The sequence below is a fragment of the Sinohyriopsis cumingii genome, chromosome 3 (genome assembly GCF_028554795.1).
Source record: "Sinohyriopsis cumingii isolate HCF-2022 chromosome 3, ASM2855479v2, whole genome shotgun sequence".
NCBI classification, from domain to species: Eukaryota; Metazoa; Mollusca; class Bivalvia; order Unionida; family Unionidae; genus Sinohyriopsis; species Sinohyriopsis cumingii.
In genome coordinates, this window is record NC_142963.1 from 152,643,507 (window position 1) to 152,665,227 (window position 21,721).

The 21,721-nt window shown below is 38.3% G+C and overlaps 1 protein-coding gene across 1 annotated transcript in view; it reads right to left on the reverse strand.

Moving 5' to 3' along the window:
* LOC149804167 (uncharacterized) overlaps nucleotides 1-21,721 on the reverse strand; it is a 177,339-nt gene that overhangs the window by 81,988 nt on the left and 73,630 nt on the right. The window contains exons 9-13 of the mRNA XM_089954054.1: nucleotides 18,172-18,262; nucleotides 11,829-11,919; nucleotides 10,622-10,744; nucleotides 8,403-8,507; nucleotides 6,344-6,443 (exon numbers count right to left, since the gene is read on the reverse strand). Of these exons, the coding sequence (XP_089810180.1) occupies nucleotides 6,344-6,443; nucleotides 8,403-8,507; nucleotides 10,622-10,744; nucleotides 11,829-11,919; nucleotides 18,172-18,262 (510 nt within the window). The remainder of the gene's footprint in view (nucleotides 1-6,343; nucleotides 6,444-8,402; nucleotides 8,508-10,621; nucleotides 10,745-11,828; nucleotides 11,920-18,171; nucleotides 18,263-21,721) is intronic.

Below are 21,721 nucleotides of genomic sequence, written 5' to 3' on the forward strand. Positions count from 1 at the left end.
TCTACATATTTTGCCAGGTATGAAGAACATGCTGAGTTTTCATTCTACATATTTTGCCAGGTATGAAGAACACGCTGAATTTTCATTCTACATATTTTGAAAGGAATGAAGAACATGCTGAGTAATATCACGTTTAAAGTTATTATGTGGTATATAATTATAAATAAAATGAAGTAGCAAGGACAACCCTAGAAGGTTGATTACATAAACACTTTATGGTAATTTGAAGACATTTTGTTGTGCCAATTATCTGCCTCTGATAATATTTATCTAATTAGGGAAATAACCTATGCTACCTCTGGACCCAATCCTGCCTAAATGATCAGCAGATAGATAAGGGAAGTAACTCTTACAGATTAACTCCCCTTGACCATGGAGATTGGTCTCCTGCATATAGTTTAAGATGGAGCTGGATAACTGGATGCTCACATTTGCAAGGAAGGGTGGGAGGGATTAACAGTAAAGTGATTAGATAAGTATTATTGTAGAAACCTAATTTACAATCTACAACAAACTTACCCTACTCCATCCAATCTGTCACTTTAACATTAGGAGAATAAGTACATAACATAGTTAACTACTGGGGCAACTCCATTACAAGACCATACCACATAAAAAGAAGCTGAAGAAAATTGGATTGAGCGAGCTATCTGACTCCACTGTGTCTTGAATCGAGACATCATGTTTTGATGGCCAGACTCATGGAAATTACCTGATCCCACGAAAATTTTGAGCATGTCTATCTAATAACCCACTTTAGCCATGGGCCCAGCACTTGTGGGATTATATTTTGCTTTCCCACTGGGAAGAAGATCCTTTAATGACATTCTCTGCAAGTCTCAGATAGAATCTGAGGACACAATATGAGTCCTGAAGGTTTGCCTCTTATGATAGGTCAATTAAGGAGAGAGAAGAGATTTTTGCAGGTTGCCTATGACTGAACAACCTGTCCTAAGAAATTAATCCAGTTTGTGTCATTAGTATGACTGAACCACTGGAATAGAAATTCATGTATTTCAGATCCACACACATACATGCAGCTTATAATCCAGGTTGTGTCATTAGTATGACTGAACAATGGAATAGAAATTCATGTATTTCAGATCCACACACATACATGCAGCTTATAATCCAGGTTGTGTCATTAGTATGACTGAACACTGGAATAGAAATTCATGTATTTCAGATCCACACACATACATGCAGCTTATAATCCAGGTTGTGTCATTAGTATGACTGAACACTGGAATAGAAATTCATGTATTTCAGATCCACACACATACATGCAGCTTATAATCCAGGTTGTGTCATTAGTATGACTGAACACTGGAATAGAAATTCATGTATTTCAGATCCACACACATACATGCAGCTTACTCAGCCTGCAATCTGAAGCTAGTGTTATCAGGAAGCAAGTCTTGTATGATATTGACTCAGTGATATTGACTCAGATACTCAAATTTGGATGAGTTGAGCCATGTCAAGACCAAGGAAAGGTTCCATTTTGGAACCATGTGTATGGTCAGGGCCTAGACATGTTGAAACTGGACAACAAATCAAAACGTAAAAGTGGTATTACATCGTTAATCTGACACCACCTCCCTTCATATGCTTTGAACATGGAGGGCAGGGTTAGAAATGAATTTCAAAAGTATGTTATTATTAGGTTTTATTCAAGGTTTTAAAATATTTTTGTGGTTTAAGACACACAACAAAGATTAATTCCATTGTTATATTTATCACAAATCTGATCAAGTATTATTTTGAGTTTGTTCCTGAATATAATGAAAATAAAGTGAACATTAATAAATACTTAAAATGAGCGGATGTCTTTAATTTGCACAGTACATGCATTTTCTAGACTGTCAGCTTAACCTAACGAAAAACTGTGTGCATATAAAGCACTTTTGTGGGGCTGGGATACAGCTGTTCACCATTTTTAGGTTTTTATTATTTATTTAGGTTTCCTTCATTTTTAAGGCTTTTTTTAGGTTTCTTAGGTCAAAATAAAATGTTAGGTTTTTCAAGGTTTTTGAGGTCCACTTATAACCCTGGGAGGGCCATCTAGCTGTTGGGATCCTGTCCATGACTGACACAAAGCCTCTTTTGCCAAAATACATCCCTGATAAGAGCCAGGTGTGAAGGTGGAAATTTAAGCAACATGCTGGTCACTTAAGTTTCCTTGGTAAGTTTGTACTAAAGTTTAACCTAACAAAAAGCTGTGTGCATATAAAAGACTTTTGTACTTAAGTTGCTGATTCAGGACCTGTCCCCATCAGGCAATCAGAACTATTTGCATGCTCTGCCTGTCTGAATTAGCTGCCCTTTGGGTCACATCCATTCTCAGCAGATTAAAAGAGCATCAACAACTGTTGCCTCTGCATCAGGGAATGAAGAAATGAAAGCGGGCGGTCTTTGTTCCACCATGTTGCAAATAGGTCTAGCATTAGTCAGCATCATAGAGCACAAATTAGATGACAGACAGACAGACGGAGAGACCACTGTGTATGAAGCAGTTGGCCTCTCCTTGTTAATGAAACGACAAGGACATTGTGTCTACCTGGGATGTACTGGACTTTCATGCATATATATAGTATTTGGGCACACCACTGAATAGGATATATTCAATGATTTCCCATACCAATACATGGAAATCTGGAAATTTTGTCCCTCCTTCTTTGAAGAGGTGCTTCACTAGGATCAAACTGTCCAACACTATCATAACTACCTTCCTCTGGAAGTGCTCCTTCATTGTAGGAGGCATGGAGAATGGCCTTCATTTCTATGAGGCTCAATTGGTGAAGAGCCTCCTCTTGCAACGTCTACTTGCTTTGACCATTGCAAGGTCTGGTAGCATATGTGTCCCTTAACTCAGCTGAACATCGCAAACTCAGTAACAAGTGTGTACTATAACTCAGCTGAACATCGCAAACTCAGTAACAAGTGTGTACCATAACTCAGCTGAACATTGCAAACTCAGTAACAAGTGTGTACCATAACTCAGCTGAACATTGCAAACTCAGTAACAAGTGTGTACCATAACTCAGCTGAACATTGCAAACTCAGTAACAAGTGTGTACCATAACTCTGATGAACATCGCAAACTCAGTAACAAGTGTGTACCATAACTCAGCTGAACATTGCAAACTCAGTAACAAGTGTGTTCCTTAACTCTGATGAACATCGCAAACTCAGTAACAAGTGTGTACCATAACTCAGCTGAACATTGCAAACTCAGTAACAAGTGTGTACCATAACTCTGATGAACATCGCAAACTCAGTAACAAGTGTGTACCATAACTCAGCTGAACATTGCAAACTCAGTAACAAGTGTGTTCCTTAACTCTCCAAACTGGTATCTGTGCAAATTGTGACTCCCAGTTTTGGGTCTTCCAAAGGTATTTTAACTACAAGCTACCAGCCACTGTCTTGAAATTGAAGCAGGAACTGTTTCTTTATGGTGGTGATCATAATTTGAACATCTAAACAACTCAATATTGGGGACCACTGTGCCAGTATAGCCATCTCACTGAAGCACATATATAACAGTGGTTGACAAAGAAAAGTCCACTGATATATAACAGTGGTTGACAAAGAAAGGTCCACTGATATATAACAGTGGTTGACAAAGAAAGGTCCACTGATATATAACAGTGGTTGACAAAGAAAGGTCCACTGTCACAATGAAAAGGCTGAGGAGTTGAAGAAACACAATTGCCAAAATGAATGTCCTTGTAGATGACATCTCCAGTTCTTGAACAATATGCAAAGTGTTTGTGAAAATATTATCCAGGTACACTTGCCAGGTGTTATTGTAAAATATTATCCAGGTATACTGCTGTTGCTGTGGTGGAAGATGTTCTGAAGTGGAATATGGTACAGGCTGTGGGGATAGGTATGTGCTGAAGTAGGATATGGTACAGGCTGTGGGGGAGGATGGAGGATGTCCTGAAGTGGGATATGGTACAGGCTGTGGAGGGAGGATGTTCTGAAGTGGAATATAGTACAGGCTGTGGGGGTAGATGTCCTGAAGTGGGATATGGTACAGACTGTGGGGGTAGATGTCCTGAAGTGGGTATGGATCAGGCTGTGGGGAGAGGGATGTCCTGAAGTGGAATATAGTACAGGCTGTGGGGGAGGATGTCCTGAAGTGGGATATGGTACAGGCTGTGGGGGAGGGTGTCCTGAAGTGGGATATGGTACAGGCTGTGGAGGGAGGATGTCCTGAAGTGGGATATGATACAGGCTGTGGGGGTAGATGTCCTGAAGTGGGTATGGATCAGGCTGTGGGGAGAGGGATGTCCTGAAGTGGGATATGGTACAGGCTGTGGGGGAGGATGTCCTGAAGTGGGTATGGAACAGGCTGTGGGGAGAGGGATGTCCTGAAGTGGGATATGGTACAGGCTGTGGGGGGAAGATGTCCTGAAGTGGGTATGGTACAGGCTGTGGGGAGAGGGATATCCTGAAGTGGGATATGGAACAGGCTGTGGGGAGAGGGATGTCCTGAAGTGGGATATGGTACAGGCTGTGGGGAGAGGGATATCCTGAAGTGGGATATGGAACAGGTTGTAGGGAGAAGGATATCCTGAAGTGGGATATGGTACAGGCTGTGGGGACAGGGATATCCTGAAGTGGGATATGGTACAGGCTGTGGAGGGAGGATGTGTTGAAGTGGGATATGTTACAGACTGTGGGGGATGATGGTGGATGTCCTGAAGTGGGATATGGTACAGGCTGTGGAGGGAGGATGTCCTGAAGTGGGATATGGTACAGGCTGTGGGGAGAGGGATGTCCTGAAGTGTGATATGGTACAGGCTGTGGGGGGAGGGATGTCCTGAAGTGTGATATGCTACAGGCTGTGGGAGGGGTGTCCTGAAGTGTCATATGGTGCAAGCCAATGTCTTCATGAAGGCCTTAGTGTTGAGCTTGAAGCTGAATCGTAAGGTATGGAATTGGCACACTACGCCATGGAAGCCAAAGTGAAAAATCTTGTGAGTAACCAGGTGAATAGCAATTTGGAAATATATGCACTGGATAGGCCAATTCTAACTGCATATTCATTGTGCCATATGGACAGATGAATGGACCTTGCCATTAAGGCTGCAATCAACTGATTCAGCCTGCTCAGGTCAATGATGGGTCTCAATTTTCCATTGGGTTTGTAACCTGAAAAAGTCAGGATTAGAAAACAATCACCTGCATTAAGAATAAATGCTCTGTCTTCTGTAACATGTTTGCCTTCATGGACTTGCTTGGTATCTCCATCATGAAGAGGGTGACAAATGTTGAAAGGAATGAATGAGATCCAGAAACCCTCTGAGGCAATCTGAATCACCCAGCTGTAAAGTATAACAGAAGGAGTCTGTCGCTCATTGTAAGGCTGCTAGCAAAGAGGGAAATAAGTCACTGTTGGTTGGCAAGAAGCAGGGGTGATGAAATTTTCTTTTCTTTTCTCCTTCTCACTCTACCTGTTAAGTTAGGTGTATTTGACAAACCCCTAAATCTCATGACAATGAGCAGGTTGTCTTTGCAAAGAATTATCCCTGCAGTCTCTCAATGTCATTGATCATCCCTTCCTTGGTATGGCATCTGACAAGGATGCAAAGAAATAGGGGCTTGAAAATAATGTACATGAATTTGATGATTTTCATGTGTGTGATTGTGTATGTTTTCCACAGGCAAGGCATATACTGGGATTATCAATAGCGAATTTATGAAACTTCTATTTCTTTTACTTCCTTAACATGTTGAAAATGACAGAGGGAGAAAAAAAATATGCATACAACAAATAAAGGAACTATTCTATTAAGCCAACTATCATTACCGAAATGACCTGGATGAAACGCATATTAAATGAAGTTTAAGAGCACAACAGAAATACGTCGGTAAAAACTACATGTGACTGCTACTGATTGGTATCACACAGACAATACCAACTGGCAATAAATATCAATAAATTCACTGGAACAATGTTGCATACATAGTGTATCAGCCTTCTGACTTACTGCACCAGGAAAAAAATGTTGGCTGGTATAAGATTCTGATAAACTGCAATGGATTCACAGAGGACTGTTAACAGTTTGAGCAAAAGTTTTAAACTGGTACACGTCTGGGATATGAGTGGCCACCATAGGGGGACAAGATGAGATCATCTGTAGGAGTTATTTATTTTTGTCTATATGGTATGAGGGACGGCTGGATTTTAGATATAACATGTCATTTCCATATTGTTAATGTGATTCGGTAATGTACTTGATGGAGGAATCTGGGTATAGGAAATTATCTAATTTGATTAAAATGTCAAGATATTTTTTTTTCATTGTTGTATGGGGCATCTTGCTACCTTTAATTTCATTAGGATTGTCCAGAGGTTTGTTCATGGGTCCCCAGGTCACAGTAAAGGCTGCTGTTACATATGGTTTCTCTGTGTCATTGAATGAAAGCTGAAAATACAAATACACTACATATATACTGGTAAAGGAAGTCTAAAACCCAAAACCTGAACCCTTAATCAATGCTTTCAAAGAGAATGCCCAACAGATTGAATTAGTGATGATGCATTCCGAATATAAATGCAGTACATATTACAAGTTGTGGCGATAGTTTCAACCCTTCTATATTTGCACCAAATGTTAGCTTCAAGTCTCTACACAGTTTTAATTGTTTGCCTTTTGAAATTAGGTCTCAGCAAAAATTGTATCTATTAATGTATGTAATAAACATATTTATCACATGTATGTATTCATCACATGTCTGTAATATACTTACATCTTTCAAACAGGCCTATACAAGACCTCATCAATGTTATCTGTGACATCGGGGCATCTTTCACACAGGCCTGTACAAGACCTCATCAGTGTTATCTGTGACATCTGAGCATCTTTCACACAGGCCTATACAATACCTCATCAATGTTATCTGTGACATTTGGGCATCTTTCAAACAGGCATACACAATACCTCATCAATGTTATCTGTGACGTCTGGGCATCTTTCACACAGGCCTATACAAGACCTCATCAGTGCTATCTGTGACATTTGGGCATCTTTCACACAGGCACACACAATACCTCATCAATGTTATCTGTGACATCTGGGCATCTTTCAAACAGGCGTACACAAGACCTCATCAATTTGTTGAATTAGTTTTTGGAAAGCTTTTACCACATCAAAGACGTTTTATGCATTTATATTTGCTTCAACAAAGCCATGACAGTGAAAATATCCACAACTGGTAATGGATTCACATGGACCTGTCATATGTTGACACATATATTTACATACATACACTGACATACATACATTTACATACACTGACACACATACATATATATACATATAATGACATACATACATACATTTACATGCATACACTGACACACATCTATTTACATGCATACACCGACACACATGTATTTACATGCATACACTGACACACATACATATATATACATATAATGACATACATACATACATTTACATGCATACACTGACACAAATGTATTTACATGCATACACTGACACACATACCTTTACATACATACAGTGACACATTTACATACATACACCGACACACATACATACACTAACACACATTTACATACATACACTAACACACATTTACATACATACACTTACACCAACACACATACGTGTACATACATTGACATACATACATTTACATCAACACACATACAATTTACAAACATATACTTGCACCAACACACATACATTTACAGACATATATTGACACACATACATTTACATATATACTTACACCAACACACACATTTGTATACATAAACTGACACACATACATTTATATACATACACTGACATACATACATTTACATGCATTCATATACTGAAAGACATAAATAAAGATACATAAACATACAAAATTACATACAATGACACACATAAGCACATTTATACACTTACATACCGCCACCACATACATTCACAGGCATACATACACTGATCCCCAAACATGCAGTGACACAAACTTCAACAAATACATACAATGACACATATATACATGATATGACACACATATGCTGACACCCATACATACAATGAAACCCATACATATAGTGACAAAAACTTACACAAACACATACAATGACAAATATATACATGATTTGACATACATACATTAACAAACACCCATACACTGACACGTACACATAGATATAAAATACATTAACAAACACCCATACACTGACACGTACACATAGATATAAAATACATTAACAAACACCCATACACTGACACGTACACATAGATATAAAATACATTAACAAACACCCATACACTGACACGTACACATAGATATAAAATACATTAACAAACACCCATACACTGACACGTACACATAGATATAAAATACATTAAAAGTCTCACCTTAATAGGCTCACACACAAGACTGGATGAAGTAATGCTTCCAGTAACTTGCTTTGTTTGTGCTAGGTAGTTAAATAGACACTTCACATTTTCTGTCTGTTCAGGCTGAAATGTATCCAATTAAAAATCACATTAAAACATTTAAACTAATGTGTCTTGTACAGATGGGCTGGAAAACACTGAAACCTTTAAGCTAATGTATTTCATCATACAGATGGGCTGGAAAACACTGAAACCTTTAAGCTAATGTATCTCATTATACAGATGGACTGGAAAACATTGAAACCTTTAAGCTAATTTATCTCATTATACAGATGGACTGGAAAACACTGAAACCTTTAATAAATTCTCATGGTGCAGATGGACCAACTGGTATCACGAGATTAGAGTGACTGTAAATATTGCAGAAATGTTCATAACATATGATGATCTTTTAGCCAATGAATTGAAGTTGTATGTGATATGAAATAAATGGTAATATTTTCCAGTAAGAAAGGTTTCCAGCACCTAACATGGCTTTCCAGTGTCTAACATTGCTTTCCAGTACCTAACATCGGTCTGCTGTATGTAACATAACTTTCCAGAGTCTAACATGGGTTTCCTGTACCTAACATGTGTTTTCCATGTCAAAAAGGGTTTCCTGTACTTAACATGGGCTTCCAGGGCCTAACATGGGTTTCCAGTACCTAACATGAGTTTTCATTACATAATATGGGTTTCCAGTATGTAACAAGGGTTTATGGTACACAATACAGCTAACTGCAGCAAATTTATATATTTTTAAGGGATACAATTTCTGTACAAAATGACTAAATTATAGTACTTAAATTCTGATTAGCAAAAAAGTCCTAATGTCTTTAGTGTTATATAGAAGTCCTAATGTCTCTGCAGACAGAAGTCTTACCATCTCTACAAACAGGAGTCGTGTTGTCTCTACAGACAAATGGAGTCCTATTGTCTCTGCAGACAGATGGAGTCCTACTGTCTCTACAGAAAGATGGAGTCCTACTGTCTGAAGACAGAAGTCTTATTGTCTCTACATACTGGAATCTTATTTTCTCTACTGACAGTTTTATTGTCTATACAGACAAAAGGAGTATTAATGTGTCTACAGACAGATGGAGTCCTCCTTTCTCTAGAGACAGATAGTGTTATCGTCTCTGCAGAAAAGGAGTCTTATTGTCTCTACAAATAGGAGTCCTGTTGTCTCTACTGACAGAGTCCTATTGTCTCTGCAGACTGATGGAGTCTTATTGTCTTTACAGACAGATGTAGTCCTTTTGTCTCGGCAGGGAGGTGTCCTATTTTCTCTGCAGACAGATGGAGTCTTACTGTCTCAACATACTGGAGTCTTATTGTCTCTACAGACAGATACAGTCATATTGCCTCTGCTGACAGAGTGCTATTGTCTCTTCCAAAAGAAGTCTTATTGTGTCTACAGAAAGATGGAGTCCTATTGTCCCTGCAGATGCCACAGACAGTGTTATTGTATACAGAGTGTGCTATTGTCTATACAGACAGACAGTGTTATTGTCTATACAGAGTGCTTTTGTCTATACAGAGTGATATTGTATATAGAGTGCTACTGTCTATACAGAGTGCTATTATCTATACAGAGTGCTATTATCTAGACAGACTGATATTCTCTATACAGACAGACAGAGTGCTATTGTCTATACAGACAGAAGGAATATTATTGTCTCTACAGACAAACACTTGTTTATCATGTCTTTAAGTTCTTGAATGTAATTCATTTGAAATTCACCAACTAAAATTCATAAAAATGTCTTACTCTTAAAAAAATGTATTTTGGGGAGCTTTTGGTTATGGAAAGAGAGACCTCACTCAAGGTATTTCTTTCCTTTAACTTCAGTGTGAAAACAAGACTTTTTTCCTGATGTTGGTAGTGAAGAGAAGGAGGAGTATGAAAGTATTCTATTATTGTATGACAAGTCATTGCATATGTAGGGAAATCATTTGATGACGTTAGCTTTGATGAATACAATACCTGTAGATTAACAACCCGTACATGAATACAATACCTGTAGATTAACAACCCGTACATGAATACAATACCTGTAGATTAACAACCCGTACGTGAAAACAATACCTGTAGATTAACAACCCGTACATGAATACAATACCTGTAGATTAACAACCCAAACATGAATACAATACCTGTAGATTAACAACCCGTATATGAATACAATATACAATACCTGAAGATTAACAACCCGTACAGCAATGGTTTTACTCTCTCCAGAATGGACTAGAATGTCTGTGTCCTGGGCTGGGCTTTCAAGTCGTGGACAAGAATCAGACTTTTCAATGCCTGGGCTAGACTGTATAAGATAATACACAATATATAACCAAGACATTTAAATGCCTGGGCTAGATTGTCCAAGATAATACACACTATATAACCAAGACTTTTCAATGCTTGGGCTAGACAATACAAGACAATGCACACATTTCAATGTCTGGACTAGACTGTCCAAGATAATGCACAATATATAACCAAGACTTTTCAATGCTTGGGCTAGACAATACAAGACAATGCACACATTTCAATGTCTGGACTAGACTGTCCAAGACAATGCACAATATATAACTAAAACTTTTCAATGCCTAGGCTAGACTGTACAAGATAAATGCACACTATATAATGAAGTCTTTTCTATGCCTGGGCTAGACTGTACAAGATAAATACACACTATATAACTAAGAATTTTCAATGCCTGGGCTAGACAATACAAAACAATACACACTATATAATGAAGACTTTTCTATGCCTGGGCTAGACTGTACAAGATAAATACACATTATATAATTAAGACTTTATTACAGATCAAACTTCTCCAAGATTAAGAACAGAAATGCTCCAAGTATAATTGTTCTAAGTAGCAATAATACAATCTCCATTGGCTCAAAATATGTTGAAAACTGTTTGCATACTGAAGTGTTAGCACAGCAAGACACAGCATTTGCAGTTTGGAAATATAACATTACTGAAATGTTGAGTACAGTTGGGAAATATAACATTACTGAAATGTTGAGTACAGTTGGGAAATATAACATTACTGAAATGTTGAGTACAGTTGGGAACTATAACATTACTGAAATGTTGAGTACAGTTGGGAAATATAACATTACTGAAATGTTGAGTACAGTTGGGAAATATAACATTACTGAAATGTCGAGTACAGTTGGGAAATATACCATTACTGAAATGTTGAGTACAGTTGGGAAATATAACATTACTGAAATGTTGAGTACAGTTTTGTGAACATAATTTCATGCTGGACATAAATGTGACTTCATATGTATATATTAATTTCAGAAGGATGAAACATAAATTGGCATAAAATCAAAAACAAGTGTAAAGATTGAGGATATAAAAATAGAGAGTGATGTAAAAAATATCACCTTTGGGCATGCTCCAGCACTGGTCTCCATACAAATTCCCTCTTTGTAGCACCACTTACAGCCAAAGCTACTGTCAATGCAACTTGTACAGCTGTGGAAGGAATATATGTGAATTACTTACAGAAAAAAAGTATGTAAATTGTACATGTGACTGACACACTACTGGGGGTGGGGGGGACCAAGTGGTCTAAAGCGCTCTCTGTTACGGATCACTGCCATATCACCTCTGTCTGCGTGGGTTCAAGTCTCGGATTCAGCCAATGTGGCTATGTGAGAAAGCCTGCCAGTAGCTTCTCGTGGGTCGGTGGTTCTTTCCGGGTTTTTCCTGGGTTCTTCCTCCACCATTAATACATGTCGCTATATATAGCCTATTGTGTGCTGAAAAATGTCATTAAGCTCTACAACAACAACAACAACAACACTACTGGGGGAAAACAATTTCCAGAAAAATCAAGATAAAACCATTTCTTCTTTTTATTTTTTTATTTTCTCAAATAGTCTTCAGCTACAAGAAGATTTTCAAATTAGTTGATGTAGTATATATATATATATATATATATATATATATATATATATATATATATATTGTACGTTGGCACCATTTCATTCAGGACAAAGTAGATGTTATTAGATGTCATTTGGTGAAAACTCACTGACAGAATGATCATCTAATCAGAAGGAATAGTGACAGGATTTTAAAAGAGTCTTCGTGTAGCTACACTGGATGTATGACAGGCATACATTTTGTTTACAAACCATGCAATGCAGGTCACAGGAACCTACTTGTTACAAACAGCTGTAGTGCTGCTCACGAAACATTTGCATATCAAATATTGCGACTCTATGGTGTCACAGAAAATGACCTAAATGCAGATTCTAATCTTAGAGTTCATGCCAGATGGATGGACAGATAGGCAGGTACCATAATCCATAATCTGGAATAGCTTTGTAAGCTGGCCAAAATTCCTAGCACTGTTGATGCTGTCAGAACTACTAGGTAAGGCATATAAGTGACACATATGTCTATCTACTAAAGTTGTCTGGAACCTTTCATTAATATGTTATCACCATAATATCCCTCAGTGTACTTCAACCACTACAGGTTTTCAAATAGTGAGGTTATCACAATAAAGCCCCTAAGTGTACTGCAACCCCTATAGGTTTTCAAATAGTGAGCCCCTAAGTGTACTGCAACCCCTATAGGTTTTCAAATAGTGAGGTCATCACAATAAAGCCCCTAAGTGTACTGCAACCCCTATAGGTTTTCAAATAGTAAGGTCATCACAATAAAGCCCCTAAGTGTACTGCAACCCCTATAAGATTTCAAATAGTGAGGTCATCACAATAAAGCCCCTAAGTGTACTGCAACCAATATAGGTTTTCAAATAGTGAGCCCCTAAGTGTACTGCAACCCCTGTAGGTTTTCAAATAGTGAGGTCATCACAATAAATCCCCTAAGTGTACTGCAACCCCTATAGGTTTTCAAATAGTGAGGTTATCACAATAAAGCCCCTAAGTGTGCTGCAACCCCTATAGGTTTTCAAATAGCGAGCCCCTAAGTGTACTGCAACCCCTATAGGTTTTCAAATAGTGAGGTCATCACAATAAACCCCTAAGTGTACTGCAACCCCTATAGGTTTTCAAATAGTGAGCCCCTAAGTGTACTGCAACCCCTGTAGGGTTTCAAATAGTCAGGTCATCACAATAAAGCCCCTAAGTGTATTGCAACCCCTATAGGTTTTCAAATAGTGAGGTCATCACAATAAAGCCCCTAAGTGTACTGCAACCCCTATAGGTTTTCAAATAGTGAGGTTATCACAATAAATTCCCTAAGTGTACTGCAACCAATATAGGTTTTCAAATAGTGAGCGCCTAAGTGTACTGCAACCTCTATAGGTTTTCAAATAGTGAGGTCATCACAATAAAGCCCCTAAGTGTACTGCAACCCCTATAGGTTTTCAAATAGTGAGGTCATCACAATAAAGCCCCTAAGTGTACTGCAACCCCTATAGGTTCTCAATAGTGAGCCCCTAAGTGTACTGCAACCAATATAGGTTTTCAAATAGTGAGGTCATCACAATAAAGCCCCTAAGTGTACTGCAACCCCTGTAGGTTTTCAAATAGTGAGGTCATCACAATAAAGCCCCTAAGTGTACTGCAACCCCTGTAGGTTTTCAAATAGTGAGGTCATCACAATAAAGCCCCTAAGTATCATGTAACCCCTATAGGTTTTCAAATAGTGAGGTCATCACAATAAAGCCCCTAAGTGTACTGCAACCCCTATAGATTTTCAAATAGTGAGGTCATCACAATAAAGCCCCTAAGTGTACTGCAACCCCTATAGGTTCTCAATAGTGAGCCCCTAAGTGTACTGCAACCCCTATAGGTTTTCAAATAGTGAGGTCATCACAATAAAGCCCCTAAGTGTACTGCAACCCCTGTAGGTTTTCAAATAGTGAGGTCATCACAATAAAGCCCCTAAGTGTACTGCAACCCCTGTAGGTTTTCAAATAGTGAGGTCATCACAATAAAGCCCCTAAGTGTACTGCAACCCCTATAGGTTTTCAAATAGTGAGGTTATCACAATAAAGCCCCTAAGTGTACTGCAACCCCTATAGGTTTTCAAATAGTGAGGTCATCACAATAAAGCCCCTAAGTGTACTGCAACCCCTATAGGTTTTCAAATAGTGAGGTCATCACAATAAAGCCCCTAAGTGTACTGCAACCCCTGTAGGTTTTCAAATAGTGAGGTCATCACAATAAAGCCCCTAAGCGTACTGCAACCCCTATAGGTTTTCAAATAGTGAGGTCATCACAATAAAGCCCCTAAGCATACTGCAACCCCTATAGGTTTTCAAATAGTGAGGTCATCACAATAAAGCCCCTAAGTGTACTGCAACCCCTATAGGTTTTCAAATAGTGAGGTCATCACAATAAAGCCCCTAAGTGTACTGCAACCCCTATAGGTTCTCAATAATGAGCCCCTAAGTGTACTGCAACCAATATAGGTTTTCAAATAGTGAGGTCATCACAATAAAGCCCCTAAGTGTACTGCAACCCCTGTAGGTTTTCAAATAGTGAGGTCATCGCAATAAAGCCCCTAAGCGTACTGCAACCCCTATAGGTTTTCAAATAGTGAGGTCATCACAATAAAGCCCCTAAGCGTACTGCAACCCCTATAGGTTTTCAAATAGTGAGGTCATCACAATAAAGCCCCTAAGTGTACTGCAACCCCTATAGGTTTTCAAATAGTGAGGTCATCACAATAAAGCCCCTAAGTGTACTGCAACCCCTATAGGTTTTCAAATAGTGAGGTCATCACAATAAAGCCCCTAAGTGTACTGCGACCCCTATAGGTTTTCAAATAGTGAGGTTTTCACAATAAAGCCCCTAAGTGTACTGCAACCCCTATAGGTTTTCAAATAGTGAGGTCATCACAATAAAGCCCCTAAGTGTACTGCGACCCCTATAGGTTTTCAAATAGTGAGGTCATCACAATAAAGCCCCTAAGTGCACTGCGACCCCTATAGGTTTTCAAATAGTGAGGTTTTCACAATAAAGCCCCTAAGTGTACTGCAACCCCTATAGGTTTTCAAATAGTGAGGTAATCACAATAAAGCCCCTAAGTGTACTGCAACCCCTATAGGTTTTCAAATAGTGAGGTTATCACAATAAAGCCCCTAAGTGTACTGCAACCCCTATAGGTTTTCAAATAGTGAGGTCATCACAATAAAGCCCCTAAGTGTACTGCAACCCCTATAGGTTTTCAAATAGTGAGGTTATCACAATAAAGCCCCTAAGTGTACTGCAACCCTTATAGGTCTTCAAATAGTGAGGTTATCACAGTAAAGCCCCTAAGTGTACTGCAACCCCTATAGGTTTTCAAATAGTGAGGTCATCACAATAAAGCCCCTAAGTGTACTGCAACCCCTATAGGTTTTCAAATAGTGAGGTCATCACAATAAAGCCCCTAAGTGTACTGCAACCCCTATAGGTTTTCAAATAGTGAGGTCATCACAATAAAGCCCCTAAGTGTACTGCAACCCCTATAGGTTTTCAAATAGTGAGGTCATCACAGTAAAGCCCCTAAGTGTACTGCGACCCCTATAGGTTTTCAAATAGTGAGGTCATCATAATAAAGCCCCTAAGTGTACTGCAACCCCTATAGGTTTTCAAATAGTGAGGTTATCACAGTAAAGCCCCTAAGTGTACTGCGACCCCTATAGGTTTTCAAATAGTGAGGTTATCACAGTAAAGCCCCTAAGTGTACTGCGACCCCTATAGGTTTTCAAATAGTGAGGTTATCACAGTAAAGCCCCTAAGTGTACTGCAACCCCTATAGGTTTTCAAATAGTGAGGTTTTCACAGTAAAGCCCCTAAGTGTACTGCAACCCCTATAGGTTTTCAAATAGTGAGGTTTTCACAATAAAGCCCCTAAGTGTACTGCAACCCCTATAGGTTTTCAAATAGTGAGGTTATCACAATAAAGCCCCAAAGTGTACTGCGACCCCTATAGGTTTTCAAAAAGGGAGGTCATCACAGTAAAGCCCCTAAGTGTACTGCGACCCCTATAGGTTTTCAAATAGTGAGGTCATCACAGTAAAGCCCCTAAGTGTACTGCAACCCCTATAGGTTTTCAAAAAGGGAGGTCATCACAGTAAAGCCCCTAAGTGTACTGCGACCCCTATAGGTTTTCAAATAGTGAGGTTATCACAGTAAAGCCCCTAAGTGTACTGCAACCCCTATAGGTTTTCAAATAGTGAGGTTATCATAATAAAGCCCCTAAGTGTACTGCGACCCCTATAGGTTTTCAAATAGTGAGGTCATCACAGTAAAGCCCCTAAGTGTACTGCAACCCCTATAGGTTTTCAAATAGTGAGGTCATCACAGTAAAGCCCCTAAGTGTACTGCAACCCCTATAGGTTTTCAAATAGTGAGGTCATCACAATAAATCCCCTAAGTGTACTGCAACCCCTATAGGTTTTCAAATAGTGAGGTCATCACAATAAATCCCCTAAGTGTACTGCAACCCCTATAGGTTTTCAAATAGTGAGGTTATCACAATAAAGCCCCTAAGTGTACTGCAACCCCTATAGGTTTTCAAATAGTGAGGTTTTCACAGTAAAGCCCCTAAGTGTACTGCAACCCCTATAGGTTTTCAAATAGTGAGGTCATCACAATAAAGCCCCTAAGTGTACTGCAACCCCTATAGGTTTTCAAATAGTGAGGTCATCACAATAAAGCCCCTAAGTGTACTGCAACCCCTATAGGTTTTCAAATAGTGAGGTTATCACAATAAAGCCCCTAAGTGTACTGCAACCCCTATAGGTTTTCAAATAGTGAGGTCATCACCATAAATCCCCTAAGTGTACTGCAACCCCTATAGGTTTTCAAATAGTGAGGTCATCACAATAAAGCCCCTAAGTGTACTGCAACCCCTCTAACTGTAACTGTTCATGTTCCTTTGGCTAAATTTAGTTTTATTAGGAAAATATTGCAATGTAGGGTATATATAAAGATGGAGAATATCCTATGTTCTTGTTTTAAAATCAGTCTGCAGATGCATTTAATGGTGTGTTTAGATTTAATCTGAGAGGAAACATTTATTTGAATTATTCATTGTAATTACAAAGTGCTCATAGACTTTGGATACAATAATTTTCTGGGATTATTAAGAATCCATTCAAAGAAAATTTTGGATAATGCTGTTGTTGTTTCTTTTGTTGTTGTAGGTTTTAATACCATTTTTCAGCACATATACATGGCAGCCATTATTAATGGTGGAGGAAGAACCCATGAAAAACCAGGGAAGAATCACCTACCTACAAGAAGCTACCGGCAAGCTTTCTCACATTCCCACATAAGTTGAATCAGAGACTCGAACCCAAGCAGACAGGACAATGCCATTGTAATACATCAAGAACATTGTCATTTCATTGTATTCAAAGATAATGGCTCAATAATACACTCAGGACTTGAAATTCATTTGGAACACTCTACTGGACTTGTGAAGGAATTATTTAGGATTATTTTGGATTAATTCATAATACTTTAAGTTCCTCTTAAATTTCATTTCGTGTCTTAGGGAATTAAATTATGTGTTAATTTTTACAAAACTTTTTGGTGTTGCTTCGTTTTTTAGTGTAAGACCAAAGAGTCCTAACAACATGTGTTGTTTTTCATTATACAGTTTCTGGATTTATTAACACAATTCCCATTATGACTTTACCTTGCATTTTTAATCATTATACCTCAATAAAATCTGGACTCACACAATAATATACAGTCATTTTGCTCCTATAAACCATATCATTATAAGGACTCGCAGTATAGATGTACTCACCTGGCATGAACACGGCAGTCAAAGATAGGCACCTGTCTCTTGACTATGGATCTTCCTTCCACCTGGAAGTCCACATCCATATATTGATGATCTGAAAGATACATTTATATTCATAATGAATGTTACTAATAGGGTTTAGTAATCTCATGATGTAACTTTATCTGCACCTGACCTCAGTAGAAGGTAACATTATATAACCTGCGGTTGAAAATTAATTAACCCAACACAAAATGGCCAATGAAAATATTTAGCACCAAGGTTTCATTAATGAAATAAAGGTTTTGTCAAGAATACTGCTGAGTTTGTTCATTAAATGTTTCTATTGGAAATTTCTTTTCCTTTTGTTTTGATCAAACTGATACAAGAACTTCACTCTCACTCTTCAACACTAATAAACACTTACTTGAAGGAGAACAGACTGGTCTCAGTTTATAATTTCTTACAACTAGTGATATAAGGGTCACGGAATAAGAACTGAAAAACAACCTTTCACACAACTGAATATAGGTTGTTAACATTGTCAACTTTTATTTTTCTTGAATACCTGGTTGAGCGAGGGTTTATTGAGTGTTTAATGTTTGCATGACTGGGCAAGTGGATTTTTATAGACTTTCCAACCCCTTGACAATGCAGAATGCCTCTACTACACCCATTTATAGGATGGAGATTATGTCTACTATACCTATAAATCACACTACATGTATAAAGACGAAACATTGTATTAAACTCACTTTAAGCAGTGGTTCACCAAGAATCCCCTGCGTAGGGGACCATCTTTCTCCCTTTTCTTCAAATCTGGAGGTCACACAACATTATGTGATGTTTTAAAATGTAAAACCTACATTATATGGCATATTACAAACAGTCTGGGGCATGGGATTTAACATTATGAGATAGTTTCAATGGCATATTATTAATAGTTGTAGCTTGAGACTTAACATCATGAGATATTTTCAAAGGCATATTATTAATAGTTGTAGCTTGAGACTTAACATCATGAGATATTTTCAATGGCATATTATTAATAGTTGTAGCTTGAGACTTAACATCATCAGATATTTTCAATAGAATATTACAAATAGTTCAGGGCATGGGATTTAATATCATAAGCTATATTCAAACATCATGATTTTTAAAAGCAAATAAACACTTGAGATGTTGCCAGGCAATCTAATGATGTATGAGGGGTTTGGAATGAAGAGAAGTCTAATGTACCAAGGGGGCTGGAAGGAATTGGATTTTGATGTACAAATGGGGCTAGAAGGAAGAGGAGTCTGATGTACAAGGGGGGCTATAAGGAAGAGGAGTCTGATGAACCAATGGGGCTGGAAGGAAGAGGAGTCTGATGTATGAGGTGGCTGGAAAGAATAGAAGTTTGATGCATGAGAGGGCTGGAATGAACAGAAGTTGGATGCATGAGGGGGCTGGAAAGAAGAGACATTTGATGAATAAGGGGGCTCGAGGGAACAGAAGTTCAATGCATGAGGGGGTTGGAAGGAACATAATTTGGATGCATGAGGGGGCTGGAAGGAACATGTTGGATGCATGAGGGGGCTGTAAAGAAGAGACATTTGATGAATAAGGGGGCTGGAGGGAACAGAAGTTTGATGCATGAGAGAGCTGGAAGGAACAGAAGTTCTATGCATGAGGGGGCAGGAAGGAAGAGTCTGATGTACAAGGAGGATGGGGGCTGAAAGGAAGAGGAGTAAGGGTCGAGGAACTTAAAAACAGGGTACTTTGATTTTTCTAAATTACACATGTGCATTTGTGTGTAAGCACAGTATGCTACTGAAAGCAAGTGCTGTTTTAGATGTGCTTGTTTAAGGACCATGCAACAAACTAAACAAGAGAAAAATGATGTAGAGTAGATTTGTGGACCTATGCTTTATTGTGCTTAAACCGGAATATAGCCTAAATAAAACAATTATAATCGACTTACGTAGGATGGATAAGAACTGATGATGAAAATCTTGTGCACATTTGACTAAATATCCAATGGGAACCGAATTTCAAGTAACTAACCCTCAGAATAGCCTTCAATAATGATACAATGTATTCCCCTCAGTATAGCCTTCAATAATGATAAAGTCTATCCCCCTCTGTATAGCCTTCAATAATGATACAATCTATCCCCCTCAGTATAGCCTTCATTAATGATACAATGCATCCCCCTCAGTATAGCCTTCAATAATGATAAAATATATCCCCCTCAGTACAGCCTTCATTAATGATACAATGCATCCCCCTAAGTATAACCTTCAATAATGATACAATGCATCTCCCTCAGTATAGCCTTCAATAATGATACAATCTATCCCCCTCAGTATAGCCTTCATTAATGATACAATGCATCCCCCTAAGTATAGCCTTCAATAATGATACAATGCATCCCCCTCAGCATAGCCTTCAATAATGATGCAATCTATCCCCCTCAGTATAGCCTTCAATAATGATACAATCTATCCCCCTCAGTATAGCCTTCAATAATGATACAATGCATCCTCCTCAGCATAGCCTTCAATAATGATACAATCCATCCCCCTCAGTATAGCCTTCATTAATGATACAATGCATCCCCCTCAGTATAGCCTTCAATAATGATACAATATATCCCCCTCAGTATAGCCTTCATTAATGATACAATGCATCCCCCTCAGTATAGCCTTTAATAATGATACAATCTATCCCCTCTCTGTATAGCCTTCAATAATGATACACTGTATCCCCATCAGTATTGCCTTCATTAATGATACAATGCATCCCCCTCAGTATAGCCTTCAATAATGATACAATGTATCACCATCAGCATAGCCTTCAATAATGATACAATGTATCACCATCAGTATAGCCTTCAATAATGATATAATGTATTCCCCTCAGTATAGTCCTCAATAATGATACAATGCATCCCCATCAGTAAAGCCTTAAATAATGACACAATGTAGTGTTATGACTGATATATAGACTTTAGAGGGAAAGCTTGAAGAAATCTACAAATGAAACCCTTTTCCAATAAAATTTCTGAATGATAAATTTATACCATGATTTCTCTCAAATGGAAATTATGCTTATTAAATGATATCATAATAATAATAATAATAATAATAATAATAATAACAACTTTGGGGCATGGGATATAATAATAATTTTGGGGCATGATATTCGTTCAAAAACAAAGTCTAAAATGTAAACCCGTATTGAAAGGACACCTGTGTATCTGGGTACAAAAGCCAGATGGTTATATTCCCATGGGTCACCGCTACTGACAGGTTTCAGTGTACATGGGTAACAAAATTCCATTGCTTAACAAGATCTTTATGAAAGGCTTTGGATTCCAAGTCTTGTCTGTAGGTTCATAAATATTTCAACTTCAAGAACCAAATCATTATCATTCCTACATTAATGATGATATCTGCACTGAAATTATATTGAATTGCACCATCTGGCTGTGTAATAAACCACACTACCTGGCAGTGTAATAAACCACACCATCTGGCAGTGTAATAAACCACACCATCTGGCAGTGTAATAAACCACACTACCTGGCAGT